We start from the raw sequence: 27,474 nt of genomic DNA, 5'->3' as shown, positions 1-27,474 counted from the left end.
TTACTTAATTTCGAGTATTTTCAATTTGGGTGATTCTGCCCACAACCCTAGTCAGTGGAGCAGAGATAAGTACACAGACTTAAAACAATATCCGGATAAAGAGCTGTTCTTCTATTAGAAAACTATAAATAGTAAATGTCTCTTGGCTTTTGGAAAGTGTTCTAGTTATTACCAAAATCCTTTGGCAGCTTCTTTCTACAGAATGAAGATCTTTTACTATCTTCTTCATTTTCTCTGTTATATGACCTTCATTCTACCAGGTAATAGATGCTTCTGATGTGTTTGTATATATCCTACAGCTTCTAGCTAAAAATAGAAATGGTAAAATATGAATTAGAAAATGCATATTCTTAACCCAATCTTTTCAATTAAAGAGTCTCTTCATTATGTTGAATCTCGGTTTTCTCATTTAGAATAGTATTTTACTAATGTACTTTATCTCATTTTGAAAGTTAAAATGCAGGTAACATAAGTCGATTAAGGTGAAATTCTTTTGGGTGTCTTTTTCTTTAGACATTCAAATTACTAAGAAAATCATAATTTCTTAAATTTATTTATTCTTATATCAGTGAAGACTTCACAATCAATTGGACCTCAGGGAAGATGATTGGAGTAAGAACAACAGTACATAACTCTTAAGATATCAATAACAAAAATCTATAAAGTAATCCAGGATGTAGTCTCAGAATATGCTGGAAATGAGACACCATAGGAATAGAAAAGAAAGAAAAGAAATAGTACCTCAAAAATCTTTGTTGAATTACTTAAAACATTAGGAAAGGAATATAGCAATGGTTTTATGAATCAGTTAAAAATAAATGATCACAATATGTAGTACAACAAAGCCCCTGGTGTTGTGTCTACATGCTATTCTTTTTTTTTAACACCAAAATTAACTATTTTTTATGATGCAATTATTACTATTATTATTTTTTTTATAATTTTTTTATTTTCCCACTGTACAGCAAGGGGGTCAGGTTATCCTTACATGTATACATTACAATTACATTTTTTCCCCCGCCCTTTGTTCTGTTGCAACATGAGTATCTAGACAAAGTTCTCAATGCTATTCAGCAGGATCTCCTTGTAAATCTATTCTAAGTTGGGTATAGCCACCAAGGCAATCCAGACTCTCTAAAAAGGGAGATATAAATTTATGCCCCAAAATGTTCTAATTTGCCCCTGGAGAATTGAAAGTTCTAAAGGTGTGACATGTATTAGAAACAGATTTTTTTTATAATTTTTATTTATATTCTCTGAGCAAGGTTCACAAGCTTTTGAGTAGGAAGCTAGTAATGAATCCAGAACTGAAATTAAACTTAGAAAATCTAGATTCATTACTAGCTTCCTACTCAAAAGCTTGTGAACCTTGCTCAGAGAATTTAAGTAAAAATTATAAAAAATGAAATATCTGACATAAAAGTTTGTGCCAATTAATTATATGCACCTCAGTTAAGATTTACTGAAATAATGTATTGAAAAGTAGCTCTATAAACAGAAAATTAGTTTAAAAATTTAGGTACTATTACTATTATTACTATTATAGGTTTGCCATTGTTATGGTTTTTATTAATAATGAAAGGGACCTGAGTATGTGAGGACCTCAAATATGATTAAGGGATGAGTTGATGTACATGGTACTAGTGTGTCAGTCAATAACTGTCTAACATTGAGTGCCTAGTAAACTACTGTGCAAAATCCTGGACTCTTGAGGAAACAGAAATAAAAGGCACAGTAATTCTCTAGGAATACTTACAAGCTAGATGACTAAACCCAGATTAATCAATGGATTTGCTTCAGTTAGAAGGTTTATGTTAGCATGTTTTAAAGTGTAAGACTGGTGCAATCATGGCCATACTGGAAATTTGGGAGAATATCCTAAATTCTCTGATGAAGAGTTTTGAAATTAGGGGTGTTTAGATTTTGGAAGGTGAGCGAAAGAAAGGGAAAACAAGAAGCAAATATGAGTGTCTAGTATGTACCAAACACCATTCCATAACTTTCCGTGTAGGTATCTAATCTGATCTTCTAGATAACATTGTGAGACAGCTGTCATTGCCCCTTTTAACAGAGTGGAAAGTGACATAAAATATCGTGTTTCAAGTTCATACTTATATAAATATCTGTGATAAGGGGCATGCAAATCCAGGCTTTTCAGATCCCAGCATATTTGTTCTTTATATGACATCAAACTTCCTATAATAGAAGGCACCGAGGTTAAATAAAAGGCTGAATAGATAATTTTATCAAAAGCACTGAGGTCATGTGGGAAGACGACTACACTTCAGGTGTATCGGGTCTATACCATCAAACTCTACATTTATTCGCATTGCAGAAAACTCTGAAGAAGCCTATGAAGACACTTGGTCTATGAATACGACCACAGTCTTTCCTTCTCCCTTTGATCATTCTAACAGATACTAAGTTATAATGTCAGCTGGAATCAAGAGAATGCTCTATATTTGGCCTTTGATAGATTTAAAAAAAAAAATCAGGAAGGGTAACACCAGATGTCAGAGTGGGTGGTTTTGAAGGAGTTCATTGAGTAGTACAAATTAGTTACACAATAGTGTGGTTTGACTATTGGTAAGACCTTAAAGTCACAAAAGAAGCAATGAAAAATGTCCAATCTAAATGAGTACTTTATGAAGATGGAAGATGACCAGTCCAAACAGGGATACAATGCTAGAGAAACCAGTCATAACATGATAGAGACCAATATCAATGTTGGCTAAAACATAAAAGTATTTTAAGGGAAGTGCAAGCATAAAATAATCCATAGAGACAGTTGAACATTGCATACGACAGTAGTTTCTAGAGTGAGCTTGCCGTTAGATAGATTAGGGTTTATATGAGGACCCAAGCCTACTTTGTAACTATAAAAAAAAAAGCTTTAGTTCTCTTAACTGGCATCATGGATGGTAATATCATTAAGTTTATAATGTTTGAGGAGTTCCCTTGCAGTGCAGTGGGTTAAGGATCTGGCATTGTCACTGCAGCAGCTAGGGTTCGCTGCTGTGACTTGGGCTTCCACCCTGGTCCAGAGTTTCCACATGCCCTGGGTGTGGCCTAAAAAAAAAAAGAGAGAGAGAGAGAGAGTTTATAAGGTTTTGAAAAGATTAAAAGAAACAATTTAAGTAAGTATCACACTGAATGTTGTATTGCAATATTTCAAGTAAAAGAAGTGGAAAGAAGAAAGAAAAAGAAAGAAAGAAAGAAAGAAAGAAAGAAAGAAAGAAAGAAAGAAAGAAAGAAAGAAAGAAAGAAAGAAAGAAAGAAAGAAAGAAAGGAAGGAAGGAAGGAAGGAAGGAAGGAAGGAAGGAAGAGAAAGAAAGAAAGAAAGAAAGAAAGAAAGAAAGAAAGAAAGAAAGAAAGAAAGAAAGAAGGAAGGGAAAGAAGGAAAGAAGGAAGGAAAGAAGGAAAGAAAGAAGGAAAGAAGGAAAGAAGGAAGGAAAGAAGGAAAGAAGGAAAGAAAGAGAGAAAGAAAGAAAGAAAGAAAGAGAGAGAGAGAAAGAAAGAAAGAAAGAAAGAAAGAAAGAAAGAAAGAAAGAAAGAAAGAAAGGAAGGAAGGAAGGAAGGAAGGAAGGAAGGAAGGAAGGAAGGAAGGAAGGAAGGAAGTTGAAAGGAAAAGGAAAGGAGAAAAAGTAGAGGAGAAGGAACAAAAGGTAGTGCTCTGGTGTAGCCAGTTCTTAAGAAGTCTTAGAATAGACTGTGGATCTCCAATGGCAGAAACATGGTGGCCTTGGCAGCTTAGTGACCCATTGCAAGGGGAATGAGAGGCTGAACCTAAAATTGTGAAGGAGAGTCATTCCTCTGTGTTGAAATGTTGGTAAAAAGAGAGTATCAGTCTTTGTGCTTCAAGTTTTATTAAGTTTACAAGTAAGTAGAATCAGTCACCAAGACAATTTTGTTACTTGAGAAACATGATAAAATTGTTGGGAAAAAAGCAAAACCCACAATAATAAATAACCTTATCAATGTGGTCAGGATTTTATTGTTTAGCTAAGTGTGCAAGTCATAGTGCAAGTCATAAGATAAGAGTAAGTATAATTCTTGCCAAACTGATAATATTTCAGGAATAGAAAAAAAGTTTAATCCTAAGATCTGAATAAGAAGTGGGTAAGAGATGGGGAACAGAAAGTGAGATAAAATTCCCAATTATCAAAACTTTGAATTAAGACATGTCAAAGTAAATGGAATTGATTTCTAAAATTCCAAATAAAGGAGCCAGAATGATTTTATTTTAATTTGCCTAAGGTAGAATTTTTTCTATTCAGATTGCAGCCTGGAAAAGCACTTATTAAGTATAGAGAGAGAATTACCAAGAATGTAATACCAATGATTCTTTACACATGTAAATATTAATTTTACCAGAATCCCTTTTATTTGTCATTAATTAAACACTTCCAATTTTTATAAGACTGGAATTTTTTTTAATTTTTAAATAATTAAGGCTCTTAGGGACAACCAGATCTATTGCAAGAAGTATCTAATTTGAGGCAATATTCAGATACTGGCTGAATAATTTTCATGAATCAATTTCCAAATTTTTCAAGGTAGAAACCATGGATTAAATATTTAAAGTATGATTCTGGATTTAGAACAATTTAAGATTAAGTTCTGGGTTAAGCATGCATTAGTTTTGCATCCTAGGGAAAATTATTTAGTCACCCAAATCCTCAGGTTTTTGAATCTGAACAGCATCTACCTCTACGTTTTATAATAATTGAATGAGATAATGCCTACAAAATATTTAAAACAATAACTGACTCATAGGTTTTCAATGAACAAAAACTATTTTCATTATTATTTATTTGGGGACCCAAACATATCATGTCCTCTTTCAACTCTAGAATAAGCATCTCTTTGTTTTATCTCCAGAATAGAGCCCACCATGTGGCCTAAAAGTTGTACTGAATAATGATTTAGTTTCAACTAAAGTCTTTTGTTTACCATTTAATTACAGTTCTTAATCTGTCAGAAGTTATTATCTTCCACCATTGTAAACATACATATGAACTCATCATGTCTCAAAAAGACCATGAACTACATGGTACTACTACTGTCTCCACTTTACAAGTGGGGCAACTAAGGCTCCCAGAACTTGAGTAAGTAGCTTACTCAAAGTTCCATAGCTAATAAATGGCAGCATTAAAATTCAAGCTCAAAGTCCATGACTATAAACCCATCTTCACTCTGCAGTTTGAAAGGACTATCAATCTATACCACACAAGGATTTTGAAAAATAAGAAAAGTGATTTGTTTGCTCCATCAGCTGATGTTTTGTTTTGTTTTGCTTTGCTTTTTAGGGCCACACCTGCGGCATATGGAGGTTCCCAGGCTAGGGGTCCAATCAGAGCTAAAGCTGCTGGCACATGCCACAGCCACAGCAACATCAGGTCTGAGCCACATCTGCCAACTACACCACAGCTCATGGCAAAACCAGATCCTTAACCCACTGAGCTAGGCCAGGGATCGAACCTGCAACCTCATGGTCCCTGGTCAGATTCGTTTCTGCTGCACGACAGGAACTCTTCTATCAGCTGTTAAAACAGTATAAAATTATAATAGTCTATTTCATATAGCAATCTGATATTAAAACATACTATAAAATTATAACAGTTTTTAAATATAGCTTCTCCACTGAGAGGCATAGATGAACAGAAAGAAAAGAAAAAACTCTGTTTAAAAGCATTGTAGAGTCACTTTGTTGTATAGCAGAAATTATCACGGCATTGTAAATCAACTATACTTCAATAAAACTTTAAAAAATTTAAAAAAAACAAAAAGTTTTACTTAAAAAACATTATAGAGTTAACAGTTCAATTAACAATTAAAGAAAAATTACATAGTTAACAGATCTGGTTGATAGAAATTTTTCAACCATTCTTGAAGAGGCAGGAGAAAAGCAGAAATCTGATAATCCTATGCTACTTCTGGGACAAAAATTGTAATTCAGAGCCTGAGAAGGAAGGAGAACTATGGAAAAACTGGCAAGTTTTAGATTTGGATCCCTCCAAAATCTATTTTTAAAAAAGGCCTATGTTTGGGGATGTTGGGTTTTTTTTTTTTTAATTTTTATGTATTTTTTAAGTGGGGGCTAAAGCATTTTACTGCAGGGTGTGGGGAGTGGGGTAAGGAGACTTTAAATTATTACTTAATTAAGGCAAGGAGGGGTGAGGGGGGAGAGAGCCCTCCCCAGCCCCTGTTTCCTCTGTCCATCCGTCCCTCGGCGTGCAGCTACACAGGCACCAGCATCTCATGGTACTCGCCCACACGCTCCCCCTCATCTGACACCTGCTCTGCCTCATCAGCAACCAGCCATTTCATCTCCCGCTCAGTGAACACCACAATGTGGAGAGGCACTGTGAGGATGAGGATGAAGGGGAAAGCCAGGGAGGCAGCTGTGGAGCTGACAGCCCACAGCAGGGCCAGGCAGAGCAGCTGCAGGGCCATGGACGGGCGCATACAGAGGGTCTGCAATTAGTTCAGTTGTCCTAAAGACTAGTGAGCACTCTCACATTACTTTAAATTCTATAAATGGCTTAAGATCATCCAAGCAGGTTGGTTGGTGGTTCTACCCACCAGCAATAATAATAATAATAATAAATCATTTCTGGAGAGAGAATATTTTTCTGGCCCTCGAGTTACTTCCCAAATTTTTGACTATGCATATAACACAAAAATAATCAAGAAGAAATGAAAATAAGATTCTCCAATCAAAAATCAAAAAGCAACACATAAATGGACAGATTAATGGAGGATCCAGATAATGGAGTTATCAGACCAAGTCTTTAAAATAAGAATGTGTAAGCAGCTTAAGGATCCAGCATTGTCAGGGCAGGGGCTGGAGTCGCTGCTGTGGCACAGTTTAAATCCCTGGCCTGGGAACTCCACATACTGTGGGAGCAGCCAAATAAATAAATAAAATAACTAAGTGTAATTTGTTTAAATAAATAAAAACAAGATTAAAAACATGTGTAAAAATAAAAACTATAACAAAAAACAACAAGACTCCAGGACTGAAAAATGAAGCAAAATAAAATACATAAGAAACAGGTAAAGCGAAGTCAATGAGACTAATATCTCAATATTAGTGAGATATTTAATGAAGATGAAAGACAAATCAGAAGAAATTATCTGGAAGGAAACAAGGGTAAATTAATTATTGAAAAATAGAAAAAAATACTGGAGGAAGAGAGGGAAAGATAAAGGAAACAGGAAAGGAAAAGAACAAAGAAAAAAGGAAGGAAGCAAGGAAGGAAAGGGAAGGAAAACAGGAAATCACTTTCAAAGGACCAAATACCAAATTGCAAGCTGACTTCTCAACACCACCACCAACTATGCAAAAAAGTGTGTGATAAATATCACAGATAAAAGTTATTATCCTTAATATAAAAAGACTTTTTGGTAATTCTCCAAGAAAACAAGACAATCCTTAATATGTTTGCATCTGACAACAGAGCATAAAACTATGTGAGGCAAAAAAAAAAAAAATGGATAGAACTGGAAGGAAATAGAGATAAATTCATTATCATTTTTGGAGACTTCAAAAGCCCTTTCTCAGAGACAGACCTAACAGGCAGAAAATTCATATGGGCATTGTTAAACTCAAAAACACAATCTATCTTCCGGATATAATTGACATCTTTAAACCACTTCGATCCACCAAGAGTAGAGTACACCTTCTGCTCAAGCGCACATGGAGCATTCATCAGAACAGAACACAGCTGGGCCATAAAACGGATCTTAACAAAGATAGAACAATAGAAATTACACAATGCATTCTGTCAGAACACAACAAAACTAGAAATTGCTAACAGCAAGGTAACTGGAAAATCCCCAAATACATGGAGATTAAACAACACATTTCTTAGTAAACACGTGGGTCAAAGAAGAAATCTCAACAGAAATATAAGGCTATTTTCAATGAAATGAGGATGAAACAAAACCTTACCAAATATGTGGCATACAGCAAAAAGCAGTGTTTGGAGGGAAATTAATAACTTTAAATGAATGTGTTAGAAAAGGACCATCTAAAATCAATAATAGAAATTCTCTCTTCAGAGAAAATCAAAGTTGGAGAACAGGAACTACGTTAAGACTTACTATAAGGCCACAAAAATCAAGATGATTATTAGTACCAATGGAGGAAAAAAATGACAAAAAGATCAATGGAACAGGATAGAGAGCCCAGAATTTATTTATATCCCATAAATATATTCGACTGATCTTCAATAAAGGATCAAAGGAAATACAAGGAGCAAATATCAATAAATGATATTGGAACAACTGGACATCCGCATGCAAAAAAAAAAAAAAGAAATTAGACACGGACCCTACCGGCCACCAAAAAACTGACTTAAAATAGATCATAGACTAAATTAAAACACAAAGCTACCCAGCTAGAAGATTACATAGAAAAAAAAAAAAGTAGCCATCCTTGGGTATGGCAATGATACCAAAGGATGATCCATCAAAGAAAGAATTGATAATGTATACTTCATTAAAATTTAAAATGTCTGCTCTCAAAGACAATAACAAGATAATAGAAAGCCACAGACTGGGAGAAATATTGGCAGTAGACACATCTGGTTAAGGTCTATTACTCAAAAAGCGTAAAGAACTCTTAAAACTCAACGGTAAGAAAAAAACCAGTCCAAAAACGGATCGAAGACTGTAGTCTCACCAAAGAAGACATATATGGCAAGTAAGCATACAAAAGGATAAGTCACATAATATGCTATCAGATGAATGAAAATTAAAATAATCACATGCTGTCTCATGCTTATTGGAATGGCCAAAATCCAAAATACTGACAACATTTTGGTGACAATACCTCACCAAATCCTGGTGAGGATGTGGAGCACAGGAACTTTCATGTATTGCTGGTGGAACTGCAGCAAGTACAGTCACTCTGGAAGACGGTTTAGCAGTTTTTACAAAAACAAACATTCTGTTACCATGTAATCCAGCAATCTTGTTCCTTGGTATTAACTCAAAGCAGTTGAAAACTTATGACCACACAAAAATTCACACATGTATGTCTAAGCAACTTTATTCATAATTTCCAAAACTTGAAAGCATCCAAGATGTCCTTCAGAGGGTGAATGAATAAACTGTGGTGCATCCAGACAATGAAACATTATTCAGTGCTAAAAAGAAATGAGCTATTAAGCCATGAAAAAAATAGGCGGAAACTTCAAATGTGTATTACTAAATGAAAGAAGTCAATTTGAAAAGGAATCTGTGATTCCAAATACATGACATTATAGAAGAGACAAAATTAGGAAGACAATGGAAAATGTGAAGGCTATCAGAGAAGTAAGGGAAAAGAGAAATAGGCAGACCCAGAATTTTTTTTTGCCTTTCAGGAGCACATTTATGGCTCCTGAAAGTTTCCAGGATGTAGAATTGGAGCTGCAGCTGCCCACCACAAACACAGCAATGTGGGATCAGAAAATTTTTAGTGCAGTAAAAATATTCTGTATGATATTATAATAACAGATATATATCATTATACATACTGTATAGCACCAAGAGTGAATCAAAGTAAAATATGGATTGGGGGTGATTATGATGCTTCAATGTAGGTTCATCACCATTAAGAAAAATGTACTATTCTGATAATAAAAAGATATTTATAATGAGGAAGGTTATGCATGGATGGGGCTGGGGGATATATGGAAAATCTTTATACCTTCCTCTTAATTTTGTCTGTATATATCTAAAACTGCTCTAAAAAATAGTCTTAAAAAATAAGGTAGAAAATAAAAAGATCTCTAATGAATTCATTAACAAAAAAATTATGCCAATAGCATAACAAGCAAAGAATATAAACAATTAAATAAAGAAAAAGAAAGGAAAGTTGTTCAAAATAAATAACCAAAGACATAAAAATTAAAATTTCAATGGATATCATTTTATTTGGGGCTAAAGTTTAAATATAGTGTTGGTGGCAGTATATAAACTATGAGCACTAGAATAAAACTCTTTCTTTTACAAATTATCCTAAATATAAATCATCTAAATAGTAAAATATGGACTACAACTTTTCTTATCTTTAACTTTAAAATGGTAAAATTTTAAATACAATGTAATGAAAGTTGATAAATTGTCATATATAATTTCAAGGGAATTTTATGTAGTTCTAAAAATCTTGAATATTGTTAAGGAGAATAATATGTGTCATAAAATTTAATCCTATATTAATTAAAAACATTTCGACTTTATATATAATGAATATATGTAATACTTTTTACTGTCTTTTTATTTTTGGTATATTACAAATTTGTTACAATGTACACAAAGTACTTTTTGTAGTCATAAATGATATGTTCTCAAATAAGTGATCAGTAATTTCAATTACTCTTCTTTTACTGCAGCCATATGTACCTTGGTGGATCCTGAACGATGCTCAAAAATGTACGGTCAATGTAGAACACGTTGTTATAAAATTGAAAAGCAGATTGATATATGTTACTCACCAAGTAAGATATGCTGCATTCAGAGGGCGTTTGAAGAAGATTTATCTTGAAAAGGAAGATGTACCTCTGACCAAAGATGCAATGTGTGCACCAGTACAGAGAGGTGTAGGAATGTAATTAGAAGGTCTGTAATAAACAAATGCATAAGCTGATATCACTATTTTCCTTTGTAGATGTTAATTACATTTTCAATGGAATGAGGTAGGGTCTTCTAATCTTCTCTGGGCTGGAGCTTTAATAGAGGCATATTTCATATTAATTTCTTATCATGAATACCATGTTTGCATCCATGTAGGATGATTTTTGATGTGTCAGTGGTTTACCTAAATGTACACAGTTGAACATTTCCCAACTTAACTACAACTTCACTACAAATTTAATTCATGAAAATTAATACTCATAGGCTTATCAATTGTCTAAATAATCACATTATTGACTTGAAGAGATGGGAAACTTAAGTACAAGATGAATGCTAGAGCTTCAGTAGAGCATGGTGATGCTCACTGGCCTTCTGCCTCTTCTCCCAAGGTCCTTTTCATTCAAAAAGACATATTATTTTAATACTATCTCATGCTGATACACTTGACCCTGGAACAACACAGATTGGAATTGCGAGGTCTACTTACGTGCCAGCTTTCTTCAGTAGTACTCTACCATGCAAGTTGTTTGAATTCAGGGATGCAAAACCACCAATACAAAGGATACAAAGATACAGAGGAACTGTGCATACAAAGCACCAACTATAAAAGAACTGTGCCTACGAGGGCCAACGATAAACTACATGTAGACTTTCAGCTGTGTGGAGAATGGGGACCCCTAAATCCTTCTTTGTTCAAAGGTCTCCTGTATTATTAAACTGGGTTTAAATACAATCTGAATTTTGGATAGTTTAGACTCACAAAATATAAGCTCTGCTTTTTTTCCTACTTAGGTCTGGATGGGATGGGAAAATGCATCAAAATCTCCATATAAAATCTAGACAACACAAAGAATCTCTTTAGTGTTAAAAGAAAAGAAACATGAAGACTAGAATTTGGTTTTTAGCTAAAAAACAAGGATAAGTCAACCCTTTATCAATATTCTACAAGGTCCCCAAACATATTTTTAATCATCATGGTCTTTAACTTAAATACTGGCCCAAGATTATCGCTTTAAAAAAAAAATTTAAAGTTGAATTTTCGTCATAATCCAGATCACTAATTGTGGATGTTCCCTCAATTTTAGTCCTTGGGCCTCTGTTCTTTCTTTAGTTCAGCACATAAAAATCCCCAAATCCTATTCTCTCCAAGGCTCTCCATGATCTTTTGCAGTTTCCTTCTGGGAACTTCTACTTGGAAATTCTGCTTTCCATCCAAACCGAAAATGCCTAAAGGAGAATTTTGGAGAATATAGTAGAGTGAGCAGAAGTATTTTAGTATTTATCTAATTCCATAAGGAAAAAAAAATCACTCCAAACCTAGTGTCTTGAAAACAAATAACTATCAATTGTTTTTCATGGTTTCTACAAGTCAGGAATTGAACAGTCGCTTGGCTGAGAGAGCTCAGGTCAGGGCCTCTCTGAGATTGTTGTGAATATTTGAGTTGCAACCATATGAAGGTTTAAGTAAATGTGGAGAATGTGCATGTTGTCTCAGGTGGCAGCACGCTGGTACAAGCTCTTGGGAGGGAACTCAATTTCTCTCCCGGGAGAATCTCCCATTGGCTTGTGCTTACTCACAGAGTGGTGCAGTTCTAGGGTTGAACATTTGGAGAGACAAAAAACCAGGCACTGGTTGACTGTACTGCATTGTTTAGGGTAGACACAAACTCCCACCCAAATTTGAGGAATACCCATAGACTCCCAGCTTAGTAGGAGGAATGTCAGTTACACAGTTAGAAGAGAATGTAAGGCAGGATGGATATACCACTTTGGAAATTATAGTCTGCCCGTGTTTACTGAGGCTTTTTAAATTCTGTCCTCCTACGATGTTTACAAAATCGTAAAGCTTGGGTGTTCCCATTGTGGCTCGTGGTAATGAACCTGACTAGTATCCACTAGTTAACCACTAAGCCATGACGGGACCTCTAGTTTCTGCAGATATTGAAAATAATATGGGAGTTCCTGTCCTGACACAGTGGAAACGAATCTGACTAGGAACCATGAGGTCGCGGGTTCAATCCCTGGCCTCACTCAGTGAGTTACAGATTCGGCATTGATGTGAGCTGCGGTGTTGGTCAAAAATGAGGCTCAGATCTGGCGTTGCTGTGGCTGAGGCATAGGCCAGTGGCTACAGCTCCCATTTGACCCCTATCCTGGGAAACTACATATGCCATGGGTGCAGCTCCAAAAAGACAAAAAAATAAATGAATAAAATTTTTAAAAATAGAAATAAGTAACCACATGCCATAAATTTTAAAATATGTGCACTTGACATACATATTTAAAAGTACAACTTAAAACTGAGGAAAGAGATGGAAACAATTCAAAAGAATAATCCTGTATGTATTTAGTAAATTAAATCATAGTTAAAATTCTTATCAAAAAGTAACTCCAAACCTACTTAGCATTGCTGGTGAGTTCTACAAAATGTTCAAGAAATGAAATTTTCTAGTATTGCACAAAATCATTAGGGAAATAGAAAGGAAATGAGAGCATGTAATCTCTAACTCAATTAAGGAAACTAGAATTTTGTAAGTGGTAATACATACATTTGATGCTAGTTCTTGGAAATCAGTTTTTCTTATATGGCAACTCTTGGCATCTAATTTGAGAAATATCTTATGTACAGAAATAACTTTTTAGCAGAGCTGCCCCTATGGTGTACAGGATCCCAGGAAAATATTTCTTACAGAGCAGCTGTTTACAAAAATCACTTGATTTGAAAATGCAACACAAAACCCATGTGTCCATGTGAACTATAGCCATGTATCAATGAAGCTTTAGAATAATAAGTATAGAAGAAGCATGTTATGCATTTGGCTATTGTCCAATTAGTGCCTGGGAAGGTTATTCATAGTTTACAGGCCATATTTCTCTGTGTCCTTTATTGTCAAATGTCTGTCCCTCATGAATTTCATGCCTCCCCCACACTTAACCAAAAGTGGGAATGCTGTTATTATCATGCCATGATTCTTCAAAACAAGTTCTTGTTAAAATAATGTATCTTTTTATGGTGTTGCATCATTCATTTTGCTGCCAGTGAATGCTGGGTTCCAATGACTCTCCCCATGTCATGGTGAGGGGTTTTTTTGGTGATTACCACAAAGGCAGGTCTTCCTGAGATTGCCAAGAAAGGTGTGAATGATCCTTTGCTTTCTGATCACGTTAAAGTTACGGTTAGGAATTTTATAGCACGTAGGCTGTACCACACATTCTAGCTACTTCTTAAATGTCTTAGGTCTCAAACACCACGTTCTTAGGATCTATTTCAATGTTGTCCATTCCTCTACCTTCCTTGAATCACTCTCATACTAGAAGAAGGAAGAACAAGAATTGTCTCATTGAGCAAGGAATGTTACTCCTCCTTCAGCAGAGCTTAAGAATAAACTGGGAGAGAACAATATCACCACATCCATTAGAAGAAAGATAAAACATCAACTGACCCAGAGGGCTATACCATTTCAAAATGAGGAGCAACAATTTAGAAAATTCTCAGAAGATGGGCTTACTCATCCTCAGAACCACTTGACAACTGGTCCACCTGCAGAGGGAAGTGGTAAATGGAGTGACCACTCTGAGCACCAGCAGATAAAGGAGAAGGGTGGGTTTGTAGAGCAAAAAGTAAGGAAACCTACCCCCCCCGGGTGCCTTCCTTAGGTTCTCCAGACTGGAGGTGCCATTGCTATGGAAACAGAGAAGAGAAAGAAGCCCCTATTTTATGATCGCAAACTCACAGCTCAATTCCAAGGGCAGCCATGAACCACTGATAGCTCTCATCTTTGCATTCCTTCCATGTTCCATCTGAGTGAGCATTGCCCAATATTAGGGTGTCAACACCATTTTGGCAGCCCAATCTCTCCTTTTCCTGGAAAAGAATATCATGCCAGCCAGCAAGATCAGTTCACCTGCCAGGCCTCCTGCCCAAATGGGGCCTCATTATGGGTCCCTAGGATGAACTTTAGTCATGAAACCTAGAGCTCCCTGAAGTATCTGGTCAGGCCTTCTAGGAGAGGATGGGGAGTCAAGAGATAACCTATATGAAAGAAAAATAACCAGAGCCAATTCAGGTCTGGTCAGGGCTTAAGGAACTCACACAGATGGCTCTGCCAGCTGTCATGGTCCAAAGATCTCAGAAAAATTCTGGAAAGATACTCCAAAGTACAGAGATGGTAAGGGAGTGCCTGGTGTAACAGGGTCCAGGATAAGGTCTTCCCTGATAGACTACCCATGTGGTATATGTTCTAGCGTAATGAACTGTGACAAAGAAACTTTATACCTATTTTCATCCTATCAGAGTATTCCAACTCCCAATGAGTGATTTTCCTGTTCTTTTCTTTGCATTTGTTCATTGCTACTTAGAGAGACACACCTGAGATCTGAAAGTGGGAAAAGCAGGAGCACCATTTTAAAACCTACTTTTTTATTTTTCCAAATCATTTTTGAGCAGCTTAGAAGGTAAGCATGCCTACAGAAACACTGGAAACACAAGAGCGGATAAGAGGTGATCCAAATTCTCCCGTGTATGAGGTGCACCTGTTGGAGATAGAAAGATATTTATAGACATTTATGAAGAGTCTCAATTTACTTTGATATGCACAAGTTCACAAACTGCTAAAGATATTACAAATGATTCTCTCTCTCTCTCCATATATATTCATCTTTTTTCTTTCTTTTTTTTTTGTTTTTTTGTTTTTTGTTTTTTGTTTTTTGGCTTTTTATGGCCACACCCACACCATATGGAAGTTTCCAGGGGTCTACGGCTGACCTACACCACAGCCACAGCAACAAAGGATCCTTAACCCACTGAGCAGAGCCAGGGATCAAACCCACATCCTCAGGGATATTAATTGGGTTTGCTACTGCTGAGCCACAACTGGAATTCCTACATTCATCTTTTTAATGACTACTGAGTCTATGCTGGTGTATAGCCATGATAAGTATATTTTTAATCACCTCCTTAGTTATGCTCATTTCAATTTTTCCAGTTTCTCATTACGTTGCGTTAGGTATCTGTGCTCCCACAGTTTCATACATGGTTTTAGGCACACTATCCGTACAAGGAACATGAACTTTTGGAATTCCTGAATCCAAGCACATTTTTAATGTTTTTACATAGCCAGGATGTCCTGCCGATTTTTCCACAATAAGCCCACCATTCATGATTACTCTTTAAAGAACAAAAAAGTGCAACACGTGATTATGAAAAATATCATAATTGTATCTATTCATGTTTTGCTCATTCTCAGTGAGTTAAATATTTGGCGTAAGTTTATTAGACTTTTGTATTTCTTCTCCCATGATTTGCCTTTTTATAAGTACCTCTTAATTTCCTTTAGGATGAGCTGTATTTTTAAAATAATTTTGCACTCATTCCTTTTGTATAGCAAACTTTTGGTGATTATGTGTTGCAAATATTTCATTCAAGATTTGCTTGATTTTTCATCCATCAAGATATTATCAGTTTCTGGATAGTTAAATCATATTATCTTCTGAGACTTTTATTCTTGCTTAGAAAGGCCTTCCCTGTGACAAGTTTAGAAAATGTTTCCGTATAAATGTTTGATGTATTTTATAGACATACATACACAAAATCACAGACTCATACATATTTCACATGTGATTATTTTTACTTTAAAGTATATATATATATATATATATATATACACACACACATATATATATATATATATATATATATATATAAGTGTATATTAGGAGACTTGGGTTTCTGCAGATTTTTCTGATAGTTTCTAATCCTACTATCATTTATAAATATGCCAAATATGCCTTATTTTCAACAGAGATTTGAGATGCTATATTCATGATACACTAAACTTACCAATATATGTGTGGGCCTGTTAATCAATTGATATAATTTTTAAGGAATACAATCTCATTTTTATTGTTGTAACTTTGTGGTATGTTATGGTACCTAATAAGGTTTATCCTTCTTTGTACTGTTTTTTTTTTTAGGAGACCTAGTCTTAAGAAGATGCCCTCGATCCTATCTGTTCAAGTATCAGAAATCAATGTTACAACTCTAATATCACACAGAGTCTCACCTTCTGGGGTTCTTAAAGAAGTTTCTTCCTTTGAAGAACAAAGAGACTTTGCTATTGTACTTTTGTTCAGTACATGTGACAGACTGATCATTAAATGATTAGATGGGTGCAATGCTTCGCCTTATGAACACCAGCTAAAATGATGTGCGACATGAATACCTAAAACATTTAACAAGCTCAACTAAGCTGTTCCAGAAATTACAAAATTATGTTTTGAAAACCATATTAGCAGGATTCGATATCTCAATGATTTCATAGTAATCACATCACTTACAATTTTCTAGTCTTTTACATTTACAAACCTTTTAATCTATGTCATGCCATGATCAATGGAAGAAATCAGAGTAAAATAATGTTTTCACTGGTGAGGTGTAAATAGTTTAATGATAATCTTCATTACACATTGTATGAAGTGGTCAAGAGAGGCACCTCTAGTATCCAAGATCCTCAGTTCAATTCCCTTCACTACAATTTATTAACCAGGTAAAACTGGATACCTTATTTAATCTCCTTACATCCCCGTTTCCACATCTATAAATAGGAAACAATCATTTTACCTACCTTATAGGATGTTGCAAGGATTGAATACGTTAATATATATATAAATTATTCAAAACAGTTCCTACCCTGTAAATGATGGACAAATGTTAGCTTTCATTGTTCAGCGATAAAGGATGTGAAGCCTGGGTAGACACATTGACAAAAATATTTCTTAGCGAGTCAATAACACAAGGAAAAGAACTCAGGTACCCTAACTCCTACATAAGCACTCTTTCCAGATACAAAAGAGGCTATGGTCCTTTGAAAGGAGCTCACAGTATGTGGAAAGATGGGCTTTTGCTATTTTCATGCTCATGTCTCCTTTCATCTGTTTCTGTAATCTCTGTTGCAGCAAAAGCAGCCTTTGCAATGACTTTGCTGAGAAGGAGAATAAGTCCTAAAAACATCAGTCTTGGAGGAGCGCCAGGGCTTATGAACTGAGAGTCATGCAGATCTGAAGCTCTCTAACTTCACTTTTAATAATTACTAAGACTTTGAACATACCCTAAGAATAAGGATAGTTCAGAAGACCCTCTTCTATTTTTGCAAATTTGTTGCAGAGACTGGCCCTAGGAATTCAGCAATTTCCTATATAACAGCCACTGAATAATCTTGCAGTGTTCAGGTTTCTTATTTCAGCAATTAAGCATAAGGGAGTTTATTGTATTTTTTTAAGTATTTAATAGAGAAACTTTCCTTGCTTTCTAAGAACAGAGAAATCAAATACCTTTAAATTGGGCATTTCATTCACACTTCTCTTTAATGAACATGGTGGCCACATTTTCCAAAAATCTTGTTACTCCTAGATCTAAGAAAAAGATCACCCAAAGCAAAGCAAAGCAAAATTTAACCTGGATCTTTAGCTAACATTCCTTGTATGTAATCCTAATTAAATCAGCTCCTTACAGACACCATTCAAATAATTCAGTCTTTTACTAAAATGACTTAGTAAGCATTTACTGATGGTGTCATCATTTTACATTTTACATATTGTTATTTGGCCGTGTGTGTGTGTGTGTGTGTGTGTGTGAAATTTTCTTATGTATATTGTGTCTCTAAGATCTACATGGCCTGTGAGAGGCAGTAAATAATTATTTCTATAATGAAGAAGAGGGTTTTAATAATGATCATAGATCATCACAGGGAGAAAGGTGGTTCTAGTGTCAAAATAAAAGAATAGACCAGAATTTCTACCGCTTTTAAAATTTAGTAGTTCTTTTTGCATCACTTTTTAAGAAATAGAAAAAAAAAAGCAAAAATTGTATTCTCATATTTAGACTCCTCAGACCGCCTGTGGGAAACTCCCAGTGATACGGAATTATTAGACAACTATTTAAAATCATGATAATCAGCGATGTCATAAGCCTTTTATATTTCCAAGATAAAAGAAAAACAATGCCCAGCACTTTTGCCCCAGGCACTGCTAAATAGGAATGTTAACTTTTGATAAACATGAATGATTAAATTCCTCTCACTGCAGGGAGAGAAATATAAAAAGATACACTCTCTACCTTCTTTTTACTGAAAGACTTCAGAGCTACTGATTTGATTGGCTTTCTTCCATCATGAAGATCTCGGTCCTTCTCTTTGTTTTATTTTTCTTTCTGATCTCACTGCCACCAGGTAAAATGGAAATGTTCATTTGAGTGGTTAAAATCTTTACGGAGGGGTAGGTCTTGGTTGATGTAGACTGGAGGTAGAGGAGGGTCGGAATTTCCAAGAGAGTGGTTTGTGATGATCCCAAGAGAAAATCATGGAACTCAGGATCCTACTAAAAGGTGAGCCATATCCTTATGGGACACAGTTTAAGGACTGGATCAAATGCTTTGTTCTCACCCTAGGCTGGCTATCCAGAAAAACCAGTTAGATCGGACGTTAAAGGAGAATCATCTGGCTCTTTGAGAAAATAATGGGGCACCCTGTCCTGGGCAGTAACGTGGATTTCCCACTAACTTACCCTGAAGGATAGATTTGGTTATAATATGTGGCACAATGTGCTTTGAGAATTCTCATTTTTAAAAATAAAAATGTGTTTTTAGCTGATTTAGAGTAAAAAAAACCTTTTAATAGCTCTATTACTGCAGGTCCAATGACATAGCAATTACTATTAATCAGATAATGAAATGAACATGGCCTTTGGATAACTGATCGCTGTGCTCAGATTGGTTTTTGCACCTAATGGGGACATAACCCTATCAGTTCATTAACTTTCTATCAGTATCAATTTCTACATCTGTTAATTAAGTATAATAAGTCTACTTCATACTATTATCATAACAATTACTTATATGTAAATATGCAAAGTGCCTAATATAGACTATTGAATATATTATATCCTTCTTAAATTACTTTTACATTGTCTTAGAAAGAAAGTCACTTCTTTGTGACTCATTTTGGAGGGATAAACTCTTTGACATTGAAAGCACTATTTCCTCTTTTGGATTTCATGTGCTTGGACTATGTACCCTCCTTTGCAAAACTTTGTGCTTATCACCCTTAGGTTGGATTAGCAGCCAAGCGATGTGTCTTGATGGATATCATTGAAAATGATGTTTTGACATATTTCAGGCTGCCTGAGATAAAAAAATATTTTTCATGTATATTCAAGAACACTGTGAAAAAACACACCTTAAGAAAATAACTCCACTCACCTTAAAAACAAGCAAGCAAGCAACAACAAAAAACTTTAGGGACTTCTGATTTAGGAGTAGCCTAGAACTTCAATAGTTTACTAATTGAACTCAAATTCCATTCCTTGATAGAATAAATGAAACCAAGTGTTCTCACAATAAGTTTATCACTGAATAAATTTAAAAACTCAAACACCTAAGTGTTTTGGATAATCAAATGGTTTGAATTATTTTATAACATATAAATTTTCTTAGATGAAATTCATGAGGATTAATATTGCGTTACATCTGTATACACACAGGACAAATTGAATTAAAGCCCAGGTTTTGTTTTTTACTAACCCCAAACAAAGGTTTCCTTAAAGTAAAGAAGATTAGTATATCGGATAACCACATTCAAGTAATAAAATATTACCTTCAGTTTTGTTATCATGATTTGCATGTGTCCCTCATGTCACTACTTTTGAAAAACATGTGCAAATCTTCATGACATTTTCAGCATCTTCAGCAACATAAGAGACTTGTATATGTTCATGGTTTCATCTAAAAGTTGAAAAATCTATAATTCCTTCTTTTGCATAACCATGAATTTTTATATGATGCAATACCTGTCATCTACAGAGAAGATACTTGTTGTTTTTGTTACTAATGGAAATATGCTAATTTAGAATTGCCACTTAAATAATGCTATTCTTTTCCTCATACTGGTGCTTGACAGCTGTCATCTTCTGTTATTTGTAAATTCCAATTAAGTCAACATACATGCTTCACACCCCTCGTGTAGGACAATGTAATTTGAGGATGCATTTTTAAGCTGGTGAAATAATGTCTTTTCCCTCTGGCATCAAAGGCAATAAATAACATTTCTCTAGATATTACAAATAAAGAGACATCATTAATTATTCAGTGAAGCAGTGATATCACATGGCCTAAAATATATAGCCAAAAAAACTAAAAAGCCCAATGTAATATGGGTTTGACTTTTTTCCTATAAGTCCTAGTTTTCCAAAGTAACAGGCAGTTTATGTCAATATAAGTGTACTGAAATCAGAGGGCCTCCATATGTTGGGTTATCAGCACCATCAACTCCATCACATTTGGGTCCTAAGTAGTAAGATTCCAGGGAAAGAAGGAGGAGCACTGTTTATATACCTTCTTTGCAGATGCCTAGTAGTAATAGTAGTAATTCACCATTGTGCTGAATGCTTTTATTTTGGGAGCCTCCCTCCCTTAGTGACCCATTTAAAAAATGCAAACATTTCTTGAAGAGGTCAAACAGCAAGTCTTCTATCCATGACATGGATGAGTTTGTCAGCTGGTACATGTTTAGATGATGGAGGTTTGAGTTCTTTATTAAGGAGAGGACTCTGAGAAGAGAAAACACGAAGAGGTGCTAAGCCATTGTACCCTTCTTCACGTATCGAAGACTGGTCATGCATGTCATCACTAGTATGGCAGCCTCTTCTTCCTGAGAGCCTTGGAGCTTTGTGTGTTCAAAGAACCTCTCTCAAGCCAGTGCCTGCTAGGGTTCTAATCATTCTCCTCCTCAAAGGGAGTCCTAAAGATAAAAGCAAGAGAGCAATTTAAACATAAACTGATTTTCCCATTTGTGAATACTAAAGCCCCCCAGATTTGTATTTAAGTTCCTTTGCATTAAAGGAAAAAAACTGTCAGATGCGTCCCCTTAGCAATCTATGATGTCTGTCCCAAAGCTACTCTGGATCTAACAATAACTGTTTATACCTTTTCCTAGAAAACTTAACTTGAGCCACTTGTGGGTCCAGCCAAAAGCTGGAGGGGTAGCGGATAACAAAACAGGAAATATCACAAGATGTTCATCATTATGAAAAACAGGAAAAGAAATGACTTCTGAAATTCCCTACTGCAGGTGGGGGTGGAGGGTAGAAACTCAGCATGTGCAGAGGCTAAAATAATTTTCAGGTCAACAACTGATTTATTTCAAGTTCGAGGCCCTACATCACATATGATGTCTAAATGGTTTATGTGATTTTCCCCCTTTTAATAGGGAATTGTGCCATGAAAGACACCTATAGTTGCTTCATCAAGAAAGGCAAATGTAGACGCGCATGCCATGATCTAGAAACGCCTGTTAGTTTCTGCACAAAACTAAATGCCAACTGTTGCATGGAGAAGTCTGAAGTAAAACTCAGCATCCCTGAAAAACAAAATGCAGGGAATATCAGGAAGGGTAACAAATAAGCCTGAACTACTAACCACTCCTACATAGTTCATATTGCTTTCTTGGTCACATGGCATCATTTGAAGAACTAGGTTCTCTTCAAAGGGCCTGACGATATTGGGAGATGGCCAATATACCGAGCGCTTCTATGAAAACATTTCATCATCTCAGACATTTGTTCTTTATGAACTGACAAAAGAATGCTAATTGACACCAAAAAATTATCACCAGGACCCTTCAATTCAAAAGTATCCAAATTTCTCCAAAGGAGCAAGAAGTGGAAAGAGACCAAAGAAATGGAACAAATAGGATATTCATCCAGTTATGGATCAAGGGACTGGCGGCACGGCAAGCAAGAAGTACAGGAGTCAGTTAAATTCTTCTGTTGTATGTCTCTGTTCTCTCAAATGAGGAATTTTAAAAAGAGACCATATGTGGAAATGAGTCCTAGCCACTAAAGTTCATCAACACTAGCAGTCTTGCCCAAGTCGTCAGCCAAGCTTGTTCTATTCCAGCTCTGAAGTCAAAACTCAAACACATGATAAAAAACTGGGAAAAGCCACAACCGTAGGATGTGGTGGGAACTGGAGAACAGGCCAGCTTGCTGGGGAGTCAGAAACCTGTTGTGACAGTGATTCTTAATGGATGCCTGCCAAGGAGATCATTACCTAGCCCTTAGCTGCTGAAGAACATCAGTGACAACTGTAGCAAAAATGATGGCACTAGTGCCTCTGTTTCTGTCTGGTGGCCCCATCTCTCTCTCCGCCAGATGAAATTTTGTTTTCTGGGTGTCTGATTTTTGTACCTTATCAGTGGAAATTCTAACAGGTTTCAATAAATTTGAATCTCAGATGAGACAGTATAGTGAGACTTTGTTCTCTTCTTTCTCAGGAGGTCCCAGCAATCCTTTTTCTACTTTTGGCTATACTGTCTTAGGCAACTTCCAATTTCAATTTTTCTCAAAAAAAAAAAAAAAAAAAAAAGGAAAACAAAACAACAAAAGCACTCTTATTTCACCCAGAAACTCATTTATGAGCAATAGTTGTGGACCTCCGATAAAGGGGAAAAGGCAAGATAAATTAGCTTTGCCAAGCCTCCAATTTATTAAATTATTAAACTTCTAATCTGATGAGAAACAGGAATCTTATAGATCAATGCTACTCTAATAGTTTAATGTTCCCAAACTGCTCTTGCATAAACACCGTGTATGTGTACAGAGATCACATTGTCATCATCAGAAGCCTATCCACACATTTAAAAAAATGAAAAATCAAAATATGTTTAAATGTGGGCTGGTTCGAGAAGTCTTAAGAAAGAATTCCTGAGGGAAAGAGACAGCCCTGGGATAATTTAACATTTTGATTTCTTCTTTATTTCTCGTCCCTGCCCTGGGTCAGGAGGAAAGCTATGCCTAGCAGAAGCTATTCACATGACCCAGAACAAGCTGACGTGGTAGTAAAGATTTATGGGTTCTACAGCAAGACTAGGATAATAAAGCTCAAAGACAGATGACATAAAGCTTTACTATAAGGTACCAGGTATTTTCCATGTCAGAATTCATCTGTGTCTTGGAAAATGAAGAAAGAGGAGTAAGCAGAAAAGGTGAAATTCAAAATACTTCTGCAAAGCTAAAGCTCTGGGGACATATAGTAATAAGGATGAAAGTCATTTAAAAAGTTTCAAAACTAAGTCATTTTAGAAGTTGCCCTGTGGTTCAGGGGATTAAGGATCTGGCATTGCTGCAGCTGTGGCAAAAGTGCAGGTTTAATCCCTGACCTTGGAACCTCCACATGCTGTAGGTGCAGCCAAAGACAAAAACAGAGAATAAACAAACAAAAAACCTGGTCATTTTTATTTTCTATCCATTTTATTTCCAAACAACATTAAACTCCGTGGGCCTCATACATCACAATAGAAGAATAAACAGTTCCTCGGAGTTCCCATTGTGGCGCAGTGGTTAACGAATCTGACTAGGAACATGAGGTTGCGGGTTTGATCCCTGGCCTTGCTCAGTGGGTTAAGGATCTGGCGTTACCCTGAGCTGTGGTATAGATCACAGATGCAGCTCGGATCCCGCGTTGCTGTGGCTGTGACGTGGGCCGGCGGCTACAGCTCCGATTCAACCCCTAGCCTGGGAACCTCCATATACTGCGGGAAGTGGCCCTAGAAAGGGCAAAAAGACCAAAAAAAAAAAGAAGAAGAAGAAGAAGAAGCAGTTCCAAAGTCCCAGAAGCACAACCTTGGTCCACTTTTCTAAATAATATCCTGAGCCAACATCTTTTAGAAGCACAATTTCAACCCTATGAAATGCATCCCTAACTCACTTATTTCTATAGCTCAAGATGCAAGTAGGCCTATTGGATCTCCCTTATGAAAGTTGTTCTGTAGATTTCTTAGACTCACCATCATCCACGTATTGACTTTTTCTCTCATTCTCACCCCCTTAGAGTGACTTCTCCAACCTGGTTTATCATCATTGTTGGCAACACCTATAGTACAGGATTACTTTCTTATCATCTCCGTCGATAAATACATTTATTCCAGTTCATAAATACCACTCGAAACTGCCTTTTCAATTCTTACCAACATACACTTGGCCAAGCCCTCACTATCAGCCCTGCCCAACCCACATCCATGACACACACCCACAGTAATATTGACTTTTCAAGCCAGTCTTTCCTCAATTACAGAAAGGATCCATAGGAATCGTCACGATGGGCTTGGCATGAGGGGTATAATGCTGAAAAGAAGGAATATAGTTTCCACAAAAGTTGTAACTATTAAATATATACGTACTAGTGTGACGTGTGCTAAAATAGAAGAAATGTAAGTTCTAAATTTACCTTGAAATAGGGGTTCCAGAAAGACTGCATTAAGAAAATGGCATTTAAACTAGGATCTGAAGAAAGAGGAAAAGATAAGTGGGATGTTACCATATAGTTGAAAAGGGTGTCAGGTTGAGAAAGATAATTATAGAAGGACATGAATGAGTCTAGATTTTCTTACTTTCCTTCCCCACATTCTGTGATATCAAAGCCCTTTTTTAACATCTTCGTGTTTGTCCTTTTGCTGCTCCTTGTGTTTACTGTCACTTCTTTTACAGTAGTTTCTTTTTTAAAATTTGTATTCTTTCTACTTTTAGATCTGTATGCTGGCTTATTTAAATGATTGCTTTTCTTTTTTTTTTTTTATTTTCCCACTGTACAGCAAGGGGGTCAGGTTATCCTTACATGTATACATTACAATTACGTTTTTTCCCCCACCCTTTGTTCTGTTGCAACATGAGTATCTAGACATAGTTCTCAATGCTATTCAGCAGGATCTCCTTGTAAATCTATTCTAGGTTGTGTCTGATAAGCCCAAGCTCCCGATCCCTCCCACTCCCTCCCCCTCCCATCAGGCAGCCACAAGTCTCTTCTCCAAGTCCATGATTTTCTTTTCTGAGGAGATGTTCATTTGTGCTGGATATTAGATTCCAGTTATAAGTGATATCATATGGTATTTGTCTTTGTCTTTCTGGCTCATTTCACTCAGTATGAGATTCTCTAGTTCCATCCATGTTGCTGCAAATGGCATGATGTCATTCTTTTTTATGGCTGAGTAGTATTCCATTGTGTATATATACCACCTCTTCCGAATCCAATCATCTGTCGATGGACATTTGGATTGTTTCCATGTCATGGCTATTGTGAATAGTGCTGCAATGAACATGCGGGTGCACAAATGATTGCTTTTCAATTGTAGTTTCCTCCATCCTATTTCTTCTTACTTCTTTTTTATTTAGAGAAGCCCTTTCAGTATTTCTTTTAGAATGGGTTTAGTATTGCTGTACTCTTTTAGCTTTTTTTTGTTGGAGATATTCTTTATTTCCCCTTCTATGTTAAATGATATTCTTGCTGGGTAGAGTCTTCTAGGTTGCAAATTTTTTCCTTTCAGCACTTTAAATATATCTTTCCACTCCCTTCTGGCTTGTAATGTGTCTGTAGAGAAATCAGCTGATAGCCTTATGGGAGTTCCCTTATAATTAACACTTTGTTTTCTCTTGCTGCCTTTAGAATCCTCTCTTTAACTTTTGCATTTTTATTATACGTCTTGGTGTGGGCCTGTTTGGGTTCAACTTGTTTGGGGCCCTCTGTGCTTCCTGTATCTTCATAACAGTTTCCTTTAGATTTGGAAAGTTTTCAGACATAATTTCTTCAAATATATTTTCAATCCCCTTTTCTTTTTCTTCTCCTTCTGGAATTCCTATGATGCATAGATTGGCCCACTTTATATTACCCCATAGATCTCTTACATTGCTTTCATGGTTTTTTTTTTTTCATTTGGTTTTCTGTCTGCTGTCCTGATTGTTTTCCCTTATTCTATCTTCCAAGAATTCATTCCTCTGCATTATTCATTCTGCTGTTTCATGTCTTTAGCTCAGTCTGCATCTCTGCAAATGAATTTTCTAATTTTTCTATATTCTTCCTTATATTTTCTAGTTCCTTTCTAAAGGAATCTGCATTACTGTTCATATCTGCTCTTAATTTCTTGATATTCAGCCTTAATTCCTTCAGTATTTTCACTGTCTCCCTTTCGAACTCAATGTCTGTCAGACCACAGAGGTCTGTTTCATTGTTTGCTGCTTCAGGTGAATTCACCTGTTCCTTTAACTGGGAATGGTTTCTGAGCTTCTTCATCTTGCTTATGTTTTTGTTTTTCTGTCAGTTTAGGGAAGCCAAACTGTAGTTTTGGAGGGCTACTTCTAAGCAAGAGCACACCTTTGTATTTTGTGGAGGGTTACTATTTATTTTTGGTGTGGGAGTCTGAATATTTGCTGTCTCTTTCTTTGGTATGTGCAGGTTGTTATCCCCAGGGTGCTGAGAGTGTTTCGTGGGAAAAGGAGGCAGTGGGCAGGACTAGTAGTCAGTGCCTGGTTGCTGGGCTTTTAACAGCAGCAAGGACCTTCAGGAAGGTGGCACAGGCTTCTCCTAGTTGCAGGACCCTGAGAAGTGATAATGAGCCTTAGGCAGATTTACAAGGTGCCCAGAGCATTTGGCAGTGGCAGCAGCAGGGTGTGTGAGTTCCCAGGGGAGTGAGAGCAACAAAAGGTAGTGTTTAGTTGCCATGCCCTCCTGTGAGGTGATTGGAGCTGCAAGTAGTGCCTGTTCAGGCACCCCTAGTGGTAGTGGGCCATGCCCACCTCAGGAATCAGTGATGACTGTGGCGGTTTGTCCCTGCCACTCTGGTGGTTTGTCCCTGCCACCTGCAGACCATAGAAGAAGCACCCTGTCCCACTTAGCCTACACAGGAGGTGCTGCACAGGCTTCTCCTAGTTGTAGGACCCTGGGAAGTGACAGAGATCAAGCATATGGGCACTGCCCGCAGAGTTCAGTAGTGGCAGCTGCAGGACCACTGTGATCCCAGGTGTGCAAGA

At 36.3% G+C, this 27,474-nt stretch overlaps 2 protein-coding genes across 3 annotated transcripts; both read left to right on the top strand.

The window, feature by feature from the left end:
- DEFB114 (defensin beta 114) lies at nucleotides 172–11,109 on the top strand. The gene is given in 2 exon segments (NM_001129973.1): nucleotides 172–260; nucleotides 10,386–11,109. Coding segments are annotated over 2 exon segments (210 nt in total). The 5' UTR covers nucleotides 172–202; the 3' UTR covers nucleotides 10,538–11,109.
- DEFB133 (defensin beta 133) lies at nucleotides 18,295–22,926 on the top strand. Of its 2 annotated transcripts, none has more exons than XR_002345754.1 (2): nucleotides 18,295–19,006; nucleotides 21,885–22,017. XR_002345754.1 is itself a non-coding variant. In XM_021098813.1 (2 exons), exons 1-2 carry the CDS (start codon nucleotides 18,794–18,796, stop codon nucleotides 22,076–22,078), a joined length of 252 nt encoding a protein of 83 aa, XP_020954472.1. In that variant the 5' UTR covers nucleotides 18,733–18,793; the 3' UTR covers nucleotides 22,079–22,926. The 2 variants fall into 2 exon arrangements, 1 of the variants encoding a protein (XP_020954472.1); XM_021098813.1 differs by having other exon boundaries at nucleotides 18,733–18,851; nucleotides 21,885–22,926.

Source organism: Sus scrofa, chromosome 7, assembly GCF_000003025.6.
Source record: "Sus scrofa isolate TJ Tabasco breed Duroc chromosome 7, Sscrofa11.1, whole genome shotgun sequence".
Classification (NCBI taxonomy): Eukaryota; Metazoa; Chordata; class Mammalia; order Artiodactyla; family Suidae; genus Sus; species Sus scrofa.
Note: the sequence above shows the minus strand (reverse complement) of the source record. Positions and strands in the feature narration are given on the sequence as shown.